This window comes from Triturus cristatus, chromosome 6 (assembly GCF_964204655.1).
Source record: "Triturus cristatus chromosome 6, aTriCri1.1, whole genome shotgun sequence".
In the NCBI taxonomy this organism is placed as follows: domain Eukaryota; kingdom Metazoa; phylum Chordata; class Amphibia; order Caudata; family Salamandridae; genus Triturus; species Triturus cristatus.
In genome coordinates this window covers 636048673-636072486 of record NC_140589.1, presented here as the reverse complement: position 1 = coordinate 636072486, position 23814 = coordinate 636048673, and the positions used below count along the sequence as shown (strand labels likewise).

Below are 23814 nucleotides of genomic sequence, written 5' to 3'. Positions count from 1 at the left end.
TAAATACTTATAAGGTCCCAAAAGCGAGACCTATTGGCTATGCCAATGCTTGTTTTTATTGTGAACATAAAGGTAGCCACATTTAGGTGTCAGTATGTTTTTTTCCATTTTATTTTGTGACATATGCCTGCATTCTAAAAAATGCTATTAAACCAGAGAAGGCCAGAACTATTAGTGTTGCCAATGCTTGTTGATAAATGCTATGTAGCTAACTTGCAATCAATTCGGTGTTGTAACTTGTTACAAATACTGCTCGTTATTCAATGAAAGGGTTTCATAATAAAAAAAATGTGTTGGGTTGGAGTTAAAAAAAAACCCACAAACTAAAATAAAAAGAGACAAAAGTTACAACTGACACTAAGACAAACAGGGGGTTACTAAAATCCTGACAAGGCAGTTAGAAAACGGTCTCCATTCAATCCCACTGAACCAATTACAGCCTAAACGGAACAACCTTGAGACTTCAAAGTGACTAAAAAAACTAGAAGGTATATAAGGGAGACAAGATGTTGTTGTAGCACAAGGAGGAGTGAATTAATGAGCATCGAGAAGAGGAGACTTCCTTCTTTCCAATCCATAACAAAATAACAGGGGACTTGGCACAGATATACAATTTGAGAGTAAGAGAGGTTTTATACATGGATGCATCATATTATGTTCTTGAAACTCTTATTGTTTGAGACCACCTCTCAGAAAAAAGAAAAATCACATAGCAAAAGTGTTGTTTCACCTGAGAATCTGTAGTATACATAACTTGAATGTATTAACTGTATCGCTGATATTTTGGCGAGGCATTGAAGATACACTAGGGAATTTTGGTAGACCAAGGTTGTGTGGTAGCCAAGGGAGTTCAACAATCAAAATGGACAATATGAAAATGTGAATAAATAAAATATTACAGTCTACAGCAGTCACAACTCAATCAGATGATCTTCCCAAACTATTATAGGGCAATACAAAAATGTAAAGCTTATGTAGAGGCATAAATAAGGGTGTGCCTTATCTCATTGTCATATGTTATTTTATATGAGGTTTGCTTAGTGCTTATGCTGCCCAAAGACTGCTTCCATTTACAGAGGGTCACTTTAACAACAAAGTGGGACAGACTAATGCAAGGGTATGAAGGGAAGGTTTAGCCTAAACATGGGCACATGGTATATTCAGGGTGGGTAGGGTACAGATAGTTCAAGAGTCTGTGGAAGGTGCCTTTAATAGTCTGTTGAGAGCCGTGTTAGATTCTGTGAAGGGGTACTGTAGATGTTTCCTAAAGATAAGGTGATGTTTACTAAATGTTTGGAAGTTCTTCTGTTGGGAGGACGAGATTAGGTGTGGATGAAATTAGTTTTTTTTCTAGGAGTAACAATTATGACTTTTGTGAAAATTATAAAAATTAAACAAAATATCTTGGAAGAGTTACGTGCCTGAAATTATACACTAAGTATGTCCTGGCGTTGTAAAATTCTTTGAGATACCTGTTCAGTGAACACGTTTAGTGCAGGGCATGCAGAAGTGGCAAACATCCAGTTGCAAAGTTTCTGCAGGACATCTTTTGCCCATGGTCAAAAATTACACGAAAAAAAATCCGTAACTGGGAGACAAAACAAAAACTAAGCAAAATAAAATCTATTCTTACAAAAGATTTCATTCACATTAAAAAAATTGTCTGGACCTATCCACAAGTAGCTAATGTTATGTTAGCTACCATTACAAAAATACTATGAACTGATTGGTCAAGGGACTGAAATGTCCAGTGCCCATCTTCAGGGATTTCAAAATCGTGGGCGGGAGATATCTGTGCACTCCTTCCTATCTGCAATCCGTGTTTTATACACATCAAAGTAGCACTTGCATATCTTTGTGGTCCCTGTATTTGTAAGAGATACGCCGTATACGTGTTCATAAAACAGCTCTAATATTTGCAAACATTAATTTGCCAAGTATCTCTGAAATGCTGTAGAGTTTACATGAATGGTGGCTCCTCGAACAGCATCACCACACAACCACAACTGCGACGTCAAACGTTATGCAGATCTCACATAGCACAGTCAGCACGACACAGGCAGCCAAGGAAGGAAAAGAACATACAGGCAAACTTCGGGTCAGAGACACTCATATCTCCAAATTATCAAACCAGCCCGTCAGAAGGGCGAGGCCATTTCTAGCAGGTATTGAGAGCCTGTGGCGGAGTTCTCAGTTGGAAGCATTTATACCAAAATGAAAGAAATAAATGTTTTTTTCTATTTCTTTACTTTTGCTATAATCGCGGCACCAGCGCTTTACTTTTAACATTAAAAGTAGAGCGCGGGTGCCGCGATTATAGCAAAAGTAAAGAAATAGAAAAAACATCTATTTGTTTACTTTTGCTATTATCGCGGCACCCGCGCTTGACCTTTAATGTTAAATGTAAAGCGCCGGTGACGCGATTATAGCAAAAGTAAAGAAATAGAAAAAAACATCTATTTATCTCTTTTTGCTATAATCGCGGCACACGCGCTTTGCACGAAAGTGAAAGTAAACAAGGGATGCGCACGCAGCTCTTATTGGAGAGGCGGAGCGGGCTTGTACACATGACCGCAAGCTGATGGCCGCTTTGGTAGCACTTCCAAAAGCAGCTTACTAAATGTCTCGCCAGGGCACCGTATGCGCTGGCTCAGGCGAGACCTAAAAACCTATGACCACTTTCATAACCAAACAAGCATTGGCATAGCCAATAGGTCTCACCTTTGGGACCTTATAAGTGTTTAGCGATGCAACAATTGCATAACTAAATACTTATAAGGTCCCAAAAGCGAGACCTATTTGTAGCGGTCTAGTTGTTAGCGCGTCACGTGACGTGACGCGGGTACGCAGGTTGACGCCAGGATGCGCGCGCAGGAGTAAGCGCGGAGCGCGAGGAGAGGGGTGCGTGGCAGCGAGCGGAGAGATAGAGGTGGCCGGCGCTCCTAGGTGTAACTGCTCACTGTTGTGCCAATAAACATAGCGGAAAGATAATACTTGTTCCGAGTGCTCATTTACTAACATTACAGTGGCGACGAGGTCGGGACGGAAACCGGACCGACGGGGGGAAGCGCAGTAGAAGGCTACACTCCACGTGGCCCCACGAGTCGAAGGAAGACACGCTACCAGGCCATCAAGCCCAAACAAAACACCGCACGGGCCGCCTGGAAGGGGGAAGTCACGAGATACGACCCAGCCAACTGCGGAGATCGACCCCAGGCACAGAGCACCCGAGGAGCGTGGCAGTGCCACGGTACAGTAACCAAACCACAAACAGGCCACAGAGACGACGCCGTTCTCAACCAATAAAAGCACACGAGCTGCCCTCGCACGTAATCAAGCACAGAAAGCGCTGCACTGGCTACCAAAGAGGAGGAAGTGGGGCCCAGTGACAAGAGCCCCCAGAGGATCGAGCACACAAGAAACAACGACAACACCCCAGGCAGCCCCCCGAGCAAAGTCACCGTCGAAACAAGCGCCAAGGAAGCAAAGATGAGTACCCCGGCAGGGTATGCGATTGCACCGGTGCAATTCCTAACGAAACCCGGTGAACCAATGATGAAATGGGAGGACTGGAAGGAATACATAGACAATTTCATAGGGGTTTTGGAGGACGAGAACGAAGAGAAATTCACACCCCAGAGGAAAAAACGCATCCTGCTACTAAATCTAGGGCCTGAAGGTCTGAGAATATACAAGAGCCTAGTGCCCACGAAGAGAGAAGACACAGACGATGACGTGTATGCGCACGCGGTGGAGGACCTGGATGAGCGATACCGCCCCACCGTCTGTGTTTCGGTAGACAGATATAATTTCCAGCAAAGGAAACAAAAGGTGGGAGAATCCATCGAAGAATACGTAGCAGCACTGAGGAAGTTAGCAGCCCCGTGCAGGTACGCACTGTGGGAAGACGAATTTATAAAAGATCAAGTGATCATGCACACCACCAGTACAAACGTGCAGGACAAGCTGTGGGCGAGTGGGGACACCACACTCAAGGAAGTAATGGTCATTGTGAAGAGGGCGGAACTCTCGAAGAGGTGCGCCGATGCTACCAGAAAAGACACAGGCGCCCCAACCATGGTGAACAGGATACAGGAGGGTGATCACCGCAGGGACCAGAAACCCAAGCCTCCCACAACCAAAGGAACCAGCAGATGGCAAGGGAAACAAGCGGACGGTGAGAGCAAGAAAACGTGCTACAGGTGTGGAAGCTGGTCCCACGAAGCCCACGACAGACGTTGCCCGGCCTTCAGAGCCAAATGCATGCACTGCGGTATCATGGGCCACTACGAGAAGGTGTGTCGGAAGAAACAACAGAAAGGAGTGGTGAAATACATGGACCAAAGCACGGAAGACCCGGAAGACGCCACGGAGGAGGAGGTGGTCACCGTACTGTGCATATATGATCAGGTACTGAGCGTGGATGCCAAGAGATCAACCAAACCGGTCCTGGAAATGTCCGTGGGCGGCATAACCATCTCGGTTGTGGCAGACACCGGATCCCCATTCACCATCGTACAGCGTGCAGTGTGGGTAGAACAATTCCAACCCAAGTTGGGCCCTAGGCTGGAGAAACTAGACATACGACCGGTAACATACAATGGTGATCGCATCCCCATGCTAGGGTACCGACGCCTGTTGTTCGAATTCAGAGGCCGTACGGCGTGGTGCAAGCTGTACGTGGCCGAGAAAGGACCCTCCGTCCTGGGATGGTTGGACCAGGGCGACCTGGGCATAAAACTCGACCCAGGGGGGAAGGAACAGATCCTGCTCACAGACCAGGTGGAATGGCTGGACACAGACAGATGGAAGGAAAACTTCCCGAGAGTGTTTGGGGGTGCAGTAGGAAAAATGGAGAAATTTCAACACAAAATAGTGCTGAAGGAAGGAGCCACACCAGTAGCACACAAAGTAAGGAATGTGCCCATCGCAGTAAGGGAAGCTGTCCAGACGGAACTCCAAGACCTGGAGAAGAAGGGCATCATAGAACCCATAACCTGTGCCGAATGGTTGGCGCCTTTGGTGGTCGTGATGAAACCCAACGGGAAGGTCAGGCTTTGCGTAGACTTGAGAGAACTCAATAAGAACATAGTGGTGGAGAAATTTCCCCTTCCCAAGATAGAGGAGATGCTGGCACGAACCAGAGGAGTCCAGTGGTACTCCACCATCGACCTTACATCGGCTTACCACCAGGTAGCCCTACACCCGGACAGCAAAAGTCTCACATCGTTCATTACCCCGTTTGGGTGCTACAGATTCTGTCGCATGCCGTTCGGGCTGGCCTCGGCGGCGGCCGTTTTCCAGAAGATGATGCACCAGCTGTTCAGAGACTGCAAGGACGTGCAGTACTTCCAGGACGATATACTGGTGATGGGCAGAGATAGGAGGGACCATGACCGGACTCTGGAAAAGGTGTTACGGACGCTGGAAGCTAAAGGTCTCACGGCGGAATGGTCGAAATGCCGGTTGGGAATGCAATCGGTGACCTATTTAGGCCACGAAATAGGGCAACAAGGGGTCACCCCCAAGATGGAAAACGTGAAGGCCATCGTTGAAGCTCCGGCCCCCAAGAACAAGGAGGAGGTCAGGTCCTTCCTGGGGATGGCGGAGTACTACAGTAAATTCGTGGCACAATTCGCATCCAAGACCTATAACTTGAGGAGGCTAACCAGAGAAAGCACGGTGTTCCAATGGACACCGGAAGCCCAGGCGGAATTTGAAGTCATCAAAAAAGGGATCCTAGAAGCGATGCCTCTCAAGGGTTACGACCCGCAAGGCGCCACCATACTCATCACGGACGCCAGCGACAAGGGGTTGGGCGCTGTACTCATGCAAGACCGAGGAAGTGGAGAAGTGGAGACGATAAGCTTCGCCTCCAGAGCACTGACGGAGACAGAAGGCAAGTACAGCGTCATTGAGAAGGAGATGTTAGCGGTAGTGTGGGCCATGACGAGATTCCGGCAATTCCTATGGGGTACCCGATTCCTGCTCAAAACGGACCACAAGCCGTTAGTGAAGGTTCTGACGTCGTGTGGTCACGCCAGCGCCACACCCAGGATATCGAAAATGTCCCTAAAATTGTTGGACTACAGATATGATGTAGAGTACATCCCGGGAAACAAGAACCGAGTGGCAGACTACCTGAGCCGAGCGGCGGCCATGGAGCCGGGAGAAGAAGACCCCGCGGACAGAGGAGAGATGGTGGCTCTCATTGAGGATCAAGAGAAGATCATCAGCAGACAGGAGTGGACAGCCGCGTATGACGAAGATGCGGACCTGATGGAGATAAAAGCCCACATCACCCAAGGGTGGCCTGACAAGAAAAAGGTGAAACCCAACCTCAAACCTTTTTATGAAGTGAGAGAAGAATTGACCGTGGGAGATGAGGGCATATTCATATACCGGGGAGACAGAGTAATCCCCCCCACGAATCTCATCAACAAACTACTGGACCTATTGCATGAAGGCCACCTGGGTATTGGGAAACTCAAAGCTAGATCGAAACAGAATTACTGGTGGCCAGGCATGGACATGAGGGCAGAGAGACATGTCAGGGAGTGCCCCCAATGCCAAGGGGCGGACAAAACGTTGAGGCCATTACGCCCGGCTCTGGGGAAATTCGACACGCCCGCCAACCCATGGGAAGAGTTGTCCATAGACATTTTAGGGCCGGTGCTGGATGACCAGAGCGTACAAAAATATGTGTGTGTCCTCATCGACCGTTATTCCAAGTGGCCAGAGATAAAAGTGAGCGAAACGATGGACACGGAGAACATCCTGGAGTTCCTATCGGAAACATTCACCCGAGAGGGAATTCCCAAGTCCATCTTAAGCGACAACGGGCCACAATTCACATCAGAAAAATGGAAACAGTTCATGGGGAGGAACGGCATCGAGGTAAAGCACACGGCCATATACCATCCGGCAGGTAACGGTCTGGTGGAACGATTTAACAGAGTGGTGATGGGGGCCATTCAAGCAGCCATCACCTGCAACAAAGACTGGAAGAAGGCGGTGGAGAATATGGTATGGGCCTACAGGATAACGCCCACAAGCACAGGGTACAGCCCGTTCCAAATATTGAGAGGACGTGAACCTTTCACGCACGACAACAGAATCTGGAAGGAGAAGGTAGTGACCAGTGAATGGTCTCCGGCAGTCGTGAGAGCAAATATGGAGAGGGCTCAAGCCATCTACACCAACAACTACAACGAGAGGAGGAGTGTGAAGGACACTCGGTTAGTGAGAGGAGAATGGGTGAGAGTAAAGTTGGCTACCCTACAAAGGAAAGGAGACAGCAAGTACAGCAAGCCCATGCAGGTCAAGGAAGTGTATGACAGAGCGGCTCTGCTCAGCGACGGGAACGGGTGGTCGCAGGACCGCATGGCCCGGTGCAACAAAATATTGAGATGGGAACAGTGGGAGACGGAAGGCGAAGGCACGGGAGACGCGGATGGAGAGAATAAGGCGAGCGGAAGTGAAGAAAGGGAAGAAGCAGGTACAGGAGAGGAGCAAGGAGGAGAGCAAGGGGGTGAGACCCCAGTGGCAGAGATGGACAGGCTGGGAGGTAATCGGAACAGTGGGGGAGCGATGGCCGAAGGGACAGAACGTGAGGAAACACAGAGCCAAGGGGCTCGAGGGTCAAGCGGTAAGGTGACCAGGAGCGGAAGACAAGTAGTAAGGCCTTCCAGGTTCCAAGACTTTGAACTGGACTGCGAACTGTAAGTGACTTATTGTTGGGTCGGTAAAAGGGGGAGATATGTAGCGGTCTAGTTGTTAGCGCGTCACGTGACGTGACGCGGGTACGCAGGTTGACGCCAGGATGCGCGCGCAGGAGTAAGCGCGGAGCGCGAGGAGAGGGGTGCGTGGCAGCGAGCGGAGAGATAGAGGTGGCCGGCGCTCCTAGGTGTAACTGCTCACTGTTGTGCCAATAAACATAGCGGAAAGATAATACTTGTTCCGAGTGCTCATTTACTAACATTACACTATTGGCTATGCATAGCGGCCATGCGGCAGCGAAAGTTAAAGTGATCACGATCACACATCAAAGCGACCCCCCCCCCCCCCCTCCCCCCCCCTTCCCCGCGCGCATGCACTGCAGCTCTAGGCTGCCCTGGTAGCACTTTTTGGAGCCCTCTCAAAAGTCTCGCCAGACCGGCGCATGCTCGTGGTCAGGCGAGACCTAAAAATAACATGTGAGAAGCACTACGTCCAGGTCCATGAGAACGTCAACCCCGTGCGATCCAGCAGGTGGCACCTCTACAACGTAGTGACACAAGTAGGAAGCCGCTGCCTGACATTGGTATGGCCTCCAATGAAGGACAAATCCAATTCATCGTTTACAGAACACACACCCTAGAAATGTCAAGGTCACATGTTGCTGCGCATGGGCAGTTGAGTCGCAAGTAGGTTTGTAGAGGGCAACAGTAAACCAATGCAAGCATGAACGCTCGGCGCATAACTCAACTGTCAATAAAGGGAGCAGGGGCGCACAAATGTTTATCAAAATTGCTCAATAGATACAATAAGAATAAAAAACCAAGGATACCTGCCACATGCCCCACGTGCGCACAACCCAAATACTCACGAATGCGTAACTCATGTGGTGTTGTAGGGTGAAGCGGAGCCGCTTTCGGCTTCTCCTGGCTGGCAATCTTGTGAGCCCTGCTTTCCACGTTAAAATTTCTGAAAGCGCGAGCAACCAAACCGCCCATTGTTTCTCAAAGCATAGCCAGCCAAGCCAAGCGTAAGAGTCTGCGCCGGTAAAGAAGAGGACCAGCAAAGAAACGGAAAATGATAGGACAGTGTTCAGCGGTACCCGTTTTCAATCTACTTAGAAACGCTCCCATTCCATCATGGCGACCACGCAGAACGTGTGGAGATTCTAATGATGCCGTTTATGGATGCTAGAGCTAAAACAAGCCCAATCACCCTTCAGAAAAAGTGCGAATCCTACAGTAAGAAGTCCAATAACACTAAGCGCAAATAAGGACCAATAAAAACAAGCACTGGAAACGTCAATAGGTTGACTTTTTTTGTGGCAAACTGCTAATCATATTTTAATGAAAGAGCACAATAAAGCCACATACCTGTCAAACTGTTGTCTGTTGAATGAGGGTGCGTTTATACGCTTAGAAGGGGAATATGATTAAAGTAAGTGTAAAAAAATTGGAGGGTGATGCAAGGTTCAAACATGCAAGGAGATTTTACTTTTGTTAAATTTTATTTATTTTAAGATGTGGTCCAGCAGCTAGAGTTGCTGACTTTAGAGCTGGGAAATCAGGGTTGAATCAGACTATTGCTATACATCCTGGGGTTCTCGGTATATCACAACCCATAACTGTCAACTCATATATATTAGCATATACATGCCAATATTTTAAAACTAAAAAGAGGGAGATTTTTTGTAAAAAATCAGGGGAATGTATTTCCCTCTGACCTATACTGACGCAGAGGCAATTTTAGGCAGAAGACAGGGTACATAAAGCCTTTTTTGGCTTTAAAATATAGTGAGTCGTGCGCCTGAATTGGGTTTGTTGATGATCGAGCGCGAGATCGAAAGAGAGAAAAAGAAGCAAATTTTACAACTATCCCTTCTTGCGTCGCAGACCCGTCGTCACACTAGCTCATTCACACACTCCTTCATTGGTGGGGTCCATAACACCAACACTCACACTATTCCACTGACGAGTCTGCACACAGGAGGGATGACGATTTCGCGCTGGACATGTGGGGGGTACCTTATTACCTATAGGGAAGAAAAGTTATTTTACAGAATATACATTAGCATTTACCACCTATAGATTCCTAATCCTAAACATCAAGGCACTCCACCACTTGGTCGACGGACCAATTAGTTGGATTGGTTGATGGTGATTTAGAGCCAGCTAAAACACATTTAAGACTCAGAATCCTATACTCTTTTCATTGAAAAACTACAAACTCATAATTTCCGTTAATCATATTTGTTTATCTAAATATTATTTGCAAGTAATATCAGCATTAACAATCGATCAAGTTTAGAATTTTGTTCACAAATTGCATGACATTTATATTTACCTATTCTTGCTATCTGGATTTTTCTCTAATTCATTTGGCTCTGCATAGCCGAATTTAGCCGTTAAATTGTCCAAATAAAGCAGGCCAAAGCTCAAAGTCCAAAAGTTCTTTGCTCAGCATGTTACAGTCACAAAGATCTCAAAAAGACCAGAAATCGTGCAAGCATTTATCATCGCCTGTGAGGTCAATAGAGATTTGTGATCATCGAGTAAGAAGGCAGCATCTGCATCAATTGATCTCCATTCCCCACTCCTCCCTATTCTACTGCTCTTTTATAATAAATTTCGGGATAACATGAAACATTTTGAAGCTAAAAAAAGACGGTGATTGGTGGGTTGGGGAACGTCTGATTTTTATTCTATGAGGTTCTCATGGATTTTGCTGGTTCATTTCCTCTGTCAGTGTTGCCCTTATGCAACATTGTTGTAGATTTGCTTGTATGTCCCAATTGTTCATTTAGACCAGATTTTACTGATTGAAGTTTGGCAGTCTTCCATGTTTCTATCCTTGACCAGCAACAATGTGACTTGGGTCATCAGGAAGTTCACGGAGCCATCCGAGTCTGCGCAGTAGACATCGCGCTCAAAAGACGGTGGCCACTTCTGAACTCCATTTCAGACGGCATGTTTTGGTAGGCCCAAATGTCAACTTAAGTGAAACAAACACAAAAGAATAATTAATACAAAGAAATGAAAATTCTAATGTTCAACCCTCACTAATCCCTTTATGTATTAGTACTTTCCTAGCCTTTAGCGACATTTAAAGCAATAATACTCACCTTTCGGATCCCAACAGGAACGCAAACATCACAGAAGCAACATAAATCATGCGATATCCTATTACCACAGGTACTACTATTAATATGCGTACATATTTTAGTTATTAGAGTTATTTTGCCATGCAAATAGCAGTAAGTCTCACGTGTAATTGGTGTATGCAAATGGTTGGTTTAGTTTAACACAGCAAACCGTTAGTAAAATTATAATAAGTAGGTTATATAGTTAGTATTTTTAAGCAAAATAGAGGAGGTATACAAAATTTTGCTCTACCTGCTCCATCATTGACATGGATGCATTTGGTGGGTGTTGTGTTCATTTCCCATTCATTTTTTAACCAAGAAGTTGATAGGTAGGTTATTCTCCCCAAGTTATATGTCTATTATACTTAAATAACAGGGCTTTCAGCCACCTTTCTTCATCCATTGGCCTGTTCTTGTGTCATTTACATTTTTCTTCCGCTCGCTGCAGCATACAGGATAGGGCAATGGGGCAGTCTACTACAGCCACTGCCTAACTCTACTTTGAATGACTGCATTTAGCCCTTCCACATGGTGCACATCGACGCACAAGGTAGTTCCTGTCACTGCCAGTGTTTTTCTTTTTAATTTATTGTTAATTAAGTGTTGCCGTTGCATGTGGAGCCTGATGTGATAGCAGGACACTTTCTTCCAGATTAAAGCATAGGGCACATTCTAGCTTTAGCAGTTCCTGTCTCCTGCCAATGTTGTTGTAAATTCCTTTTAAATTAGCCTTTGTTTATCTGATTTCTTTCTTTCTTTCTTTCTTTCTTTCTTTCTTTCTTTCTTTCTTTCTTTCTTTCTTTCTTTCTTTCTTTCTTTCTTTCTTTCTTTCTTTCTTTCTTTCTTTCTTTCTTTCTTTCTTTCTTTCTTTCTTTCTTTCTTCCTTTCTTTCTTTCTTCCTTTCTTTCCTTCTTTCTTTCTTTGATGTTTGAGTGCACTGCGCAGTTATGTACATGACCGAGCATGTGCTACAGTACATGTGGGCAGCACATGCATATTTTAGTGCACCGTTCTGTTATGTACATGAGCCAGTGTGTGCTGCAGTACATGGAGCCAGTGCATGCATGTTTGACTCTACCACAATAGCATGTACGTGAGCCAGTGTGTGCTATTGTACATGGGGACAGTGCATGTCTGTTTGAGTGCACCGGGCTAGTATGTACATGAGCCAGCGCGTGGTACAGTACATGGAGACTTACAGTTCTCTGTTCTCCACAATGCTATGTATGTGAGCCAGTGTGTACTACAGTACATAGAGACAGCTTGTGCTTGTTTTAGTGCACCACACTGGTATGTACATGAGCCACTGAGTGGTACAGTACATGGAGGCAGTGCATACATATTTATAGTCACTGCACTGGTATGGACATGTGTCTCTGGGTGTTACAGTGCCTGTGGGCCCCCCATTGGGATAACTGGGGCCTGCTGGAGGAACATATGGAGCCACCCAAACAGACTTGTTGATTGCTTCATTCCAGAGAGCTGGGTGGTTATCATACTGGAGGAACGAAGAGCCATGCTATTCAAAGAGGCTGTTTGATTCTGAAAGAGGTTACTGGCAAAAGTGGCCCGGACACATCTCAGGAGGGAGATGGGGCTGATATAAAAAGCCTAAACAGTAGGGCTGGGGGATTGCTAACCTTTTGATGCACATATGATTGAGGCCATCAGATTTAGAGATAAACCTGCTTTGACAGACTTCTCTCTGGAGAAAGAGCAAGACAGAAGAATGGGTACTTCAAAGTGGGCAACACCTAGAACACAAATTTCAAAGTGAGATACACTAAATCGCAATTGTATCTGGAAACTGAATATAAAAAGGGGAGTTTGAGACTCCCAAAATATCAAACTGAAGCTGTATATCAGTGTGGTGAAGCTTAGCATGAGTTCTGCTTGTTGTGACCAGAACTGTGGACTGAGTGATTGCCAGTCTCCAATTACCGGACTGGCGGCAGGGGTAGGTGTTCCTGCGCAGTGACGCTGACCTACAGGATAATTATCCTTGATGTGTCATAGCCCCGCTGGTACCGTTGGGGCAAGAATAAGGGTTTATATTGATTACCCCCTACAACGTTTAGGTACTTTCCCTAAATAACTCACGTGGTAGGTAGATTGTGACAGTCACTAACCACAAGGTGTAGATAGTTTTAACATTGGTCCTGATGAATTGCCATTTGATCTTTTAGACGCTGTGGAAGAAACATGTTGACCGTAATAGAGTAGAGCATTACAATCTTGAACTAATAAATTTAAGATAGAAGTTGCCACTCTAGTTTCATTTTAATCAGGTAGGAGCCATTCTATTAAAGTACTGTTTTGGACTACCTAACCTGTTTTAAATTGCACTCTCACCACAATACATCTACACGAGCCTAGGGCCCTCTCCCACACCTCACCAAACAGCAAGGAACAAAAGATCTCCGCTAAAGAGCCCCATCATTGGGTGCCCGTCGGGTATTGCAGCACCGACCCGACGAGGAGCAGTCGCGATGATGAAGCATGACACCTAGCTGGCTGGGTGTGTGAGGGCATTAGTTCCGAAAGGGGGAATTCCCCCTCCTCCACCTCCATTTATCTCTCCGCAGGATACCTTTTCCTAAAGGGAATTGAACACTGCCTAACTCTCTGTATGCACCCCCTTGGGTGACCCTCCCCTAGGAACTGCATACCCTTCCTGTTTCTGGTTTTTTGTTTGGGGCCATCAGATTTAGATATAAACCTGCTGTGACAGACTCTTCTCTGTAGAAAGAGCAAGACAGAAGAATGGGAACTTCAAAGTGGGCAACACCTAGAACACAAATTTCAAAGTGAGAGACACTAAATCGCAATTGTATCTGGAAACTGAATATAAAAAGGGGAGTTTGAGACTCCCAAAATTTTAAATTGAAGCTTTATATCAGTGTGGTGAAGCTTAGCATGAGTTCTGCTTGTTGTGACCAGGACTGTGGACTGAGTGACGGCCAGTCTCCCATTCTGGGTCAGGTGACATCACCAAGGAGAATCAAGAACACTCGCTTGGAGCCCGAATCACCAGCTTCTTCCTGACCCAATACCCTGTGAAGAGAAGTGGATTGCCTTGAGGGAGCAAGGTTCAGTGGGGAAGGGCTGAGTGAATCTCGGGAGTAGAAGTATGAGATTTCGGTCCATTAAGACCACCGCATTCATTGGGCTGTCTGCCTGAAGGCACAGTCTCACCGATCGGGCTGTCTGCTTGTGTACAGAACTTGTGCCCTCCCCCTTGCCAGGTGAAGGCCTGCTGTGAAGAACGAGGGTCATATCCCTTGGTGCCACACTGTGTCCAGATAAAGCCTGCCGCCCTGAGAGGGCTGTCACCTTGTTTGGGCCATTTGAGATGCCATGTATGGGCCACCGTAAAGAGTGATATAATGAGGGCCATCGCCATGGTGCAGCTCTATATCAAGAGGAGGGGAGTTGCCTTGAGTAGTGCTGTAACCTTAAAGGGGCCATCACCCAGTATATGCTGATATGACCCATGTATGCCAGGACGGGGCCATGGTGAAGTGGAAGGGCTGTCACCCGGAAACCCGGAGAAGTGGGTTGTGACCCATGAAGAAAAGAGCTACGATTCAACTCCCTGAATCTGGTCACCCAAGATCTGCCACCGGACTCTGAGAGAGACTTACTGCACCGACCAGAGAGGCGCAGCGGACATCTGCAATTTATACCACAGCATTCTGACTTTTGTTCACTAATGCACCGCCGACGCACGCCAGGGGACTCCAATCTGGCACTCCAGTAAGAGCAGGTAAGACTGATTAGCTGGCCAACTGACAATGGGGGAAATTGCTCAGACTGACGTGCTAAGGCACAGTGACACATTGACTTTTGTAAAGCCATTATAGAACTTCTAAGACTTGTACTCACTAGTGAAGTCTAGCTTGGATAACATCACACATAACTGGGGAATAACTATGATCCTTAGAAGGGGCAGTGGGACTCGAAAGCTGACCCGGGTAACGCTAGCATGCCTGCCTTATGAAGACTGTGTATATTGTTTGCAATGTGCTATATTGTACTTTGTGTTAGTAGACAAATACTCCTTTTTCCTAAAAAGCAAGTATTGGACTGGACAATCCTATGTTGTGGTGGTTGGATGTATTTACTGTTGTGAGCTTGTATTTACCCTGCACCTGCCTCCTCCCTGGGAAGCCTGTGACTGCTCTAGCCATGCTACTAGTGAGAGTCAGGTGCTTAAGGACTGCTTAGCCCAGTTGCTAAGAGCCCATAGTACGCCGGAACCTGCAACATTATGAGTGAAAGGACTCCACCTCCATGGTTGGGCCCAGTAACGCCTGTTTACCCTGTGGCCCTCTGAAAGAGGTTCTGACAAGGAGATATGTGTGAAGCACACACAGGTCAAGACTCAACATACATATAGTAGCAACAATAAGATGATTGTCCTGCTGTTCTGTAGTTCCTATAAATCTACATAGGATCTGTGTGTATAGACAACATAAACTAAGGGATTGGTGTACAGACTGATTCCAGACACCCCCAAAGGATATGTTAGCCTTTAGACCAGCTAGCTCACAGTGTCATCATAAGCCCCCTAACTTTACCAAGGAGCAAATAGTCTCTAGCAACTATCGAACATGACAACCCATGATCCTTCAGGGATTGTGGAAACAGTGTACTTCTTTTCGCTCAGTCACTCATGCTCACTTGGCGTCAGAAAAAATACACAGAATAAACTATAGGGACGTTTTTCGATAAGCATTTATTGAACCAGCGTCATTCTAGTATAAAATACGTGTGCTGCGACAACTATTAGACAGAAACAGATATATATGATAGGATATCCGATCTTAAACCGGTAGCCCCGGCCCTAGAAATTTATCGACTCCAAGCAAGAATGGCCTCAATCTACGGTGCTGAATTTTGGGACCACAAAAATATTTCCAGTCTTTTGAGGGCAGAGCAGAACTTTACGAGGAATCTGGTAGGCTTACCATTAAGTACACCACTCATTCCCCTATGCTTTGACTTGGGGCTGGAGCCGATAGATGAGCTTGTAGCTGTAAGACCTATGCTATACTGGAAGAGGTTATGGTCTATCCCAGAGTTGGCCCCCTATAGAGCTGAGTTCCAGGAGATCTGGCCCAAATTAAAAAAACAAAATATCCCATGGTTGCTCCATATCAAAGCCTCTAGTAAGAAGCTAGGTATTTTACAGATTTGGGAGACCCCTGAGTTGTCTTGCCTGGGGATGACGAAATCAGATCTTCAAATTCAGATGAGGCGGCAGAACCTGTTAAATCTACAGAGATCCGTAACATTGGGCAGGTTGTCTACTGAGTTCCTCTTAGTAAAAATGGAACCCCGATTTGAAGAACTCTTAGACGTAATACAACCGCCTCAAGCAAGGAAGTTGTACCTTCAACTCAGGCATGATAGCCTACCCATTAGGCATTTTACTTCTAAATTTTTCAAATCATAAGGGGAAGCCTGTCCTATATGTAATTATAAAAGCGAAGATGTCCCCCATGTTTTGTTTTTTTGCCCTGCATATGCTCGAATTAGGAAATGCTGGTTAATCCCGATATGCAGGAACCTTGGATTTTGCCATTTTGCACAGGCCTGCCGGGTTTTGATTTATGTTACCCATCCTCCTATTGTCTTTGCTGTATCTCGCTTTCTACTCAGTATGTGGCGCAGAAGACAAATGTTCTTGTAAATATGTGATAGATAAAGCTTCCTTTTTTTTTTTCTCCCTCCAATTCATTTTTGATAACTACTGAATTTAATGTCTTTTTAATACCTCTTTTTATCCTGTTTTTTATTCTTCGTGCTTTGTATGTATTTTATCTGCACTTTTATGGTCTTTGACCGAAATAAAGTTATCAAATGAATGAGATATATATGATTGATTGCAAGCATTTACAGAGTAAATAAAAGGTAGAATTCTACCATTGTGGTAAAACAGTGAATAAATGCAGGCATACAAATACATGGCAATAATTACATGAACTCCTGAAATGCTAACCCAATCTAAGTGTACCTAAATATACCTAGCAGGTATGTAGAGTGTAAAGCCAAGAATTCCCTAGGAGAGAGCCAACCCCATTACCTGATGAGAGAGACTGAAGGACCCCATCTTGGTCTCGAGTTGGACACCCCGCGAGGTATGTTAGACCACTGCGTGCTGGAGTTTCTGCGTGCAGGAATCTCAGCATCCTGTGTCAGCATGGAAGCTTCTCCCCTATTTTGCCCAGCGAAAATGTGGTGCTTATATACCCAAAAGGTACCCTCAGGGTTCCTTCCTAGATGTGTAATGGTAGTGTTGGCCTGTCATCCAAGGATGATGATAGCGGTGATTTTTGTACAGAGCTATTATACATAAAATGGTAATCCTGCCTAATAAATTAGGCTAGTTTTCGAAGAAAACCACTCAACATTTCTTCGGCACATAACTAGGCAAAAGGTCAGCGCCAGAGCCGTTATGTTAGAGCAAGGTAGGACAAATGTAGGTAAAAGGTCGAGCAGCTACTTAGGCATATATTGGGGTACATTGGGGCTCATAACACTGCCAAATACCACCGCAACGGCAAAGGGGACCGCCCGCAAGAGGTGCGGCGGTCCCACCATGGAGATCATTGGCAGTCGCACCCCGCATTATTAACATTACAGCGGGCGGTGCTGTAAGCAGCACCCACCGTAATGTCAATAATGCATGGTGTACATTGGCATGCACAACGTGACAGGCACCACGTAGTTCCTGCCACCTTGTCCATGCCAATGTTGGGGGGTACTATAGGTACCCCCCAAGTGCAGCTCCCCACCCCCCTGGGGGCCCGCAACAGGCCCCTGAAGCGAAATCCGCATGCCTTTCCATGGCGGAGTCTCCGCCATGGAAAGGCATTGTAAATGCCACATGCTAATATGGATGGAGGTGCCTGCAAGGCACCGCCACCATATTAAGGGCCTTTTCCGCCCGGTCGGGAATCCGACTGGCGGAAAAGCGGCGTACGGTCTTTCTGTCCGCCACGGAGCCCCTCGCCATTCTAATATGGAGGGGGTTATACGGGGCCATCTGGCGGGCGGATCGCTACCGCCGGCCCGGCGGTGGTGATCCGCCCGCCATCCTAATGGGGGCCTAAGTAACTACAATCTCTTAAGGTTGGCTCACTGGCATTGTCCTGGGTGGTATCCCTGATTTCCTCTGTCCCTGTTGAGTGAGGGAGGCTATTCCCCATTTGATTCTGGAATCGAATTGACCTGCAATGTACACAGAGGATGCTCTGATCCCCTTCCTTCAGTGTGTTCTCCCACCACATCCCTCAGGAATGTTGGCAGTGTAAATCTCCTGTGGTAGTTACAGTCCTTACTTCTGGCCTATCCATGCTTGAGTTTCCAAAATAGAAGCCACAGACCTCCATGTCATACACCATACACAAGCACACATGCTTCCCAGCCTGTACATGGGCTGCCCAGCACTACACACAATCCATGCAGGCCAAGGGTGTGTTCAGTACACAACCACAGAACCTTTCATGAGTGGGTCAGTAGGAACCATTCCAGTGGCACAGCTTTAAAGGCCTTTCACACCACTGAGTACTACTGAACACAAAACGGTAATGCTGCCACCAACTTGCTTGTGCCACTTAACTCCAGGAAGAGGCAGTAGCCTGCTGCCATCACTACGGTAGTGATTGGTGTACCCTTCTCGGTCCAACCAAGACCGCATTACGGTGGGATAGACCTAGGTCACGGCACATACTTATAATCCATGTTTGCCCATGATCAAAAAAACATAACCAGAGGTCCATATATCCATGCAGCTTTGACAATCCAGTCAGTTGTGCATGTCCGCATGTGCGTCACCATGCAGGGGACTTTTTCGTCCCAACATGTGGCTTCAGTGTGCCTATGAGTGACATTCTACAGCCAAATGTGTGACACTTTGAGTGATGATTCCTCATGAGTAAATCAAAGCAATAACCAAAACTTGGGTGCCTCTTTGTTAGTTTTTTGCAGTTACGTCCTGACTTATAACACAACAACGAACATACCCCTAAAACAAGCCAAACTTGTTGGCATTGCCAGTGCCTGGTAAAAGAATCACTAGAATGAGTAAAAAGAATTGTTTTGCTGTGAATAATTAGAACTGAAAATGTTTAAATTCTGAAAATATAGGTGTGAATTGAGCAATGCCTCTATGTCCCTCGTCCTTGTCCCAATCATAACATGATGAGGACCGTCACCATTTGGAGGGCAAGAGAGAAAACAGGAAATGTTAACCTCACCCATCCTCAGCAGGATGCTTATATGTTTGCTTTCCAGAGTGCTTCTTGTTTTGTTTCATATTGTATAGGGTTGAGGGACAGGGATGCAGACGTTTTAGCTGGGCTCTAATATTTCTCCTCCTGCTGGGCTTGAGGAAATGGTGAGCGCCTACCTTGGATCAACTAATGGTGGGGAACGGTGGAAGGGATCCCCAAGTCTATCTCAAGCAAGGTATTGCCATTTTACTGCTAGTGCGTCTCAACTCGGGGAAGACATGCCGTGTCTGGATTTATGGAAGGTTCAGCAGTTCCCTAAGGGGTCGGACCTTTCGAAATGCGGTGTTTTTTAAATGCATCAATTCATGCTTGTTATCAATCAGGAAATAAGAGCAAGTATGATCTATGTCAATGCAGGCGTGAATCCAGGTGGGTTGTGCTTGCGCGTATTTTCATTTCAGCGTTGACCACCTCATATGCATTGTCGGTGGGAAAAGGAGTGGGGATTCACTGTGAGCACATGTGCAAAACTGGGTTGGTTTGAGCATGGGTAAACCTGGGTCAGTTTGTGCATGCTCATACTTACTTTAATTTTGGTGTGAGGGAGAAAGTAGTTTTATGTTACATTCAAAATTAAGATCCTGAGTGAATATGGGTGAATTGAAGGGTATTTCATGTTGCGATAATGGGGAAGCTTGCTGGAAAATGGAGAGATTGTTCTCCACCTCTTTTGTTCTTGAATGGTTCCTTTCAGTCGTCTCCTCCTGCCAAGAGAAGCAGCGGTGGCGAAAAGGAAGATACAAAGATTAAAGGTTAACCCAGAGACATTATCTTCCTTAAAGAAGAAGAAAGGCATCAAAAGCTCTGACTTATCTGAGCCAGATTGATCCGAAGATGCTTGTGCTTCTGTCCTGAGCAAAAGGGACAATATATCTCAAAGGCGTTATTACCAGAGGTGTTGAGCTACGTTAGAGAGAACCTGGGATTTTGTCTGGAGGAGGTGGCTGGTTTCTCCACAGACATTGTGTTATGGCAGTAAAAAAAACAGGGTGTTGGATTGCCTAAACATTGACACATGATGAATGTTGTACTGAGTGAATGTAAAAACCCTGACGGCATTAACTTTCCAAGATTTATGGGGAAATGACACCCTTTACTAGCCACTAAAGACTTTTCTTTCACAATTCACGTGGATTCAGTGGTGGCAAGCCTTGGTGGCAGATCTTCAAATGGCTGAAAATAACATCCTCAAAGACCCATTGAAAAAAAGAAGTAGATGCTGTCCATATGAAGGTATAGTCGGGATCACATTTGGCTTTGCTTTCTGGGGTGTATGGAGCCTACACTGCACATTATCTAGCAAACTTGGATCTAATGGATGCATTTTTGCATGTGTTGATGGAGACATCCCATCAGAGGTATCTTATATTTTTTGTGAAAAACCAGTATTGGAAATTCCAAGTCCTTCAATTTGGGTTGCGATCCTCCCCCACAGCCTTCACAAAGATGGCGGCACCACTGTTTGCTCTTCTTGATCTGGAAGGCATATTAATATTCTTGTACCTGGAGGACTGGTTGCTGCAAGCCCAGCCACCTCAACAGCTGTCACTACTCTGATTGTTGTATCTATCCCCCATCTGTTATTTTGAAGAAACCATTAATTTTCCATCTAGTTAATATTAAGCAATGACCTCTTGGTTTTTAAACACCAGGTCTTCCAGATGAGCTGTAACAATAATGTGTGGAATTGCAAAATTCTTATACAACTGAGCTTTTCTTTTCAGAGGGCATTGAATAACTTGAAATGTTTACCTTAAACACACATTTAGTTTTGGTGATTTTGTTAATATGTGAATATATTATGATCCTTTAATATAATTGCCCCAAGTTTATAATCCTTTCTGTCAGTGGTCTTATAATCTTATATATCTTACCCTTTAGATGATCTCTCCTGCTTTGGAATATGATCAGAAGGAATTAGTTGCCAAATTAATTGAAGATATGGTAATAAAAAAGCAAGCAATTGGAAACAATACTCGAGGAAAGCTAAGCAGCAAAATCTATTTTCATAAACATCTAATAAATTGATGAAACAGGAATCTATTGTTTTATCAGCAGAAATATGCGGCAGAATTTATGACCTGAATGTTCTCTGATTTCTGAAAAGTAAATTTTTTTTTCTAAATGGCTGATTTAATGAACTCCTGCTTATTTAAGCAAAATCTACTCAGAAAGCTCAATAAAGTACTTTAGATGTGATTCTATATAAGCAGCTACTTGGTTCCCTATTATCCGATGATCTACATTAAACACATTTTGGCATGCCATATTTGAATATCTAGAAGGTTTATTTTCAAGTCAAATTCCTCAAAATTGAATTATACCCTTATTGGGTTATTAAGCAAATTTGGGAATATATTGCCGTGGTCATACATTGATTTATTTTTCAATCTTGGTAGCACTTTCATTAATATTACAAAAATGGAGCAATCAATTCCTTAGTGTACAGATGGGTACAAGAAAATGTTAAGAGGACAACAACTCAAAGGATTACGTTCATAAAGGGCAGTAGCAAGCCAAAAATATTTTCAAATTATGGAATGAATTGTTTGTTGAATAGAAAGGCACTATGTCACTTTAGTACTTTAAGAGCATATCCTGATATTTATTAATGAGAAGATAAATATTAATTATTTTATTAATGGATTATAGGCATGTGCAGATTGATAAGCATCATTTTTTTCGTTTACTCACTCACTTTATAAAAAATGTTGGCTTTAGCGCATATGCCGATAATAGGTATAAATGGCTACATAGTTGAGGTGTATTTGTCTTTGCTCAATGTAATTATGAGTTATGAGTTAACGTGGATGATTATATTTATTTTTATATCTCCAATTAAAAAAATATATAAGGATATAAGGTAGAAGCTTCACTGGTGGCTGGTTTCCTGGGTATTCCTTTTCAGACTGCTACACCGTTGGCACTCATATGCCAGTCATATCAGGTGAGATGGATTAGATCAGAGTCAGTAAGATCGTCAAATTGGCGGGAGTTAACAGCAGTGTTCAGAACGCTGCTCCACTTCAATCCTAGTTTGCTCCTTAACAATATATTGGTGAGAAAGAGCCATTTGGTCACAATCATCAAGGCAGCACGCCCTCTCAATCCCTGAATGAGATAATACCATATTCCCTAGGTCTGTGGGCAGAGGAACATCTTCTCTCAATTGCGACAATGCACATCAAGGGTTCAGAAAATTTGGAAGCAGATCTGTTAAGCAGGGTGTAGCTTCATCTCAGAATCTAATTCTGTTGAAGGCAACCTTCCTACTGATAAATTTTGCACCCCATTCATTAACCTTTTTGCATGTAAGACGTACTCTCTTCTTCCGAGGTTCTGCTTCAGACTTTGGAATATAGGAGCCTGTGGGTGAATACTCTTCTTCTGAAGTGGTCAAAGGAATTACTGTTTGCCTTCTCATTATTTCCACTCCATTTAAGATTATTATTGAAGAGATAACAGGAAAAGACTCAAGGTGTAATGATGGTAGGCCCAGGCTGGGGGCCACTGGGCGACAATACTAACAATTTAGGCTGCGGTGGCTGCAGAGGCCTGCCGGTGACAGTCATTGAACAGAGCATTAGAGATTTTCAGTGATCAGAGAGAGCTTGTTTGCCTCTAAGCCGCTTGCTGCTGGGCGCCACACTGGCAGGCTGATCAGGGCAGCTTAATTTGGTGCAAAATGGTGCAGTCAGACATTACAGGACTCAGGGTCTTACTCCCCTGTCCTGAGTTTAATCTTAAACAAGCATTTGCAATGCAATAGGTCTCGCATTTACGAGACTTTCAGCTATTGGCATTGTAAATGACAATGCCTTCTATTTATGTGTTTTAAAACATAAATAAAAGGCATTGTCATTTACAATGCCAATAATCTTAAACTCTCGCAAATGCGAGACCCATTGTACTGTAAATGCTTGTTCTGTTTGGTTATTGATCCGAGTTTTAATCAGTAATTGAAATGAAAATATCTAAGTGAAAGCGTTTTTTTTTTTTAAATGGGTGAGGAGAAGCAATGGGACAGAGCAATGTGAAGCGGGCAGTAGAGACGTCACAGGGGTGTGGAGAAGCAATGGGCAAGAGAGGAGAATGCGGGTGAGAAGGAGAAACATTGGGTGAAAAATTAACCTCAAGCAGGCAGGGAGAAGTGCACAGGTGTGAACGCATGGGTGGGAAGTACACAAGGAGAAGTGCTACATCGAGAGGGTGGGGAAAAGCACATGATGACAGAGTCAACACGGAGCACCTCGGAATATAAGTACACGAGGGGTACAGTTGGAAAAAGCATGCGCCCTCATGGAGTGCTTAACCAAAAAGAACAAGAGGCATGTTAACATCATGTCAGATATTTATTAAAATGTTGTTATTGGTTTTTTTCACAAAAGGAGTTCATAACGTAGAATACTGAAAACACACATCAGTACCTATAAATATTAGATTTAAACACATGTAGAATTTGTGCTTAACACAGGTTGCAGCAGTGAGACCCTCTTAGACATTCAGCGGGAGTGACGCACTGGTAATGTACTGAGTCACGGTGGTGCTTGGGTGTGATGCTCAGCAGAGTTTGCAGCACTGAGACTCTCTTGGAGGTGTAATGGGCCGTAGGTCCAGTGAGAGACTTTTTGAAATCCCTGCTCACGATACTGGAAC

General features: G+C 45.0%; 1 protein-coding gene across 1 annotated transcript in view; it reads right to left on the bottom strand.

Annotated features, from left to right (window-relative positions):
* The window catches only part of NDUFAF4 (NADH:ubiquinone oxidoreductase complex assembly factor 4), a 38847-nt gene extending 29987 nt beyond the window's left edge, over positions 1-8860 (bottom strand). Inside the window, exon 1 of the mRNA XM_085611128.1 lies at positions 8588-8860. Coding sequence (XP_085467254.1) covers positions 8588-8714 — 127 coding nt within the window. The 5' untranslated portion in view covers positions 8715-8860. The remainder of the gene's footprint in view (positions 1-8587) is intronic.
* Between the last annotated feature and the right edge of the window lie 14954 nt (positions 8861-23814).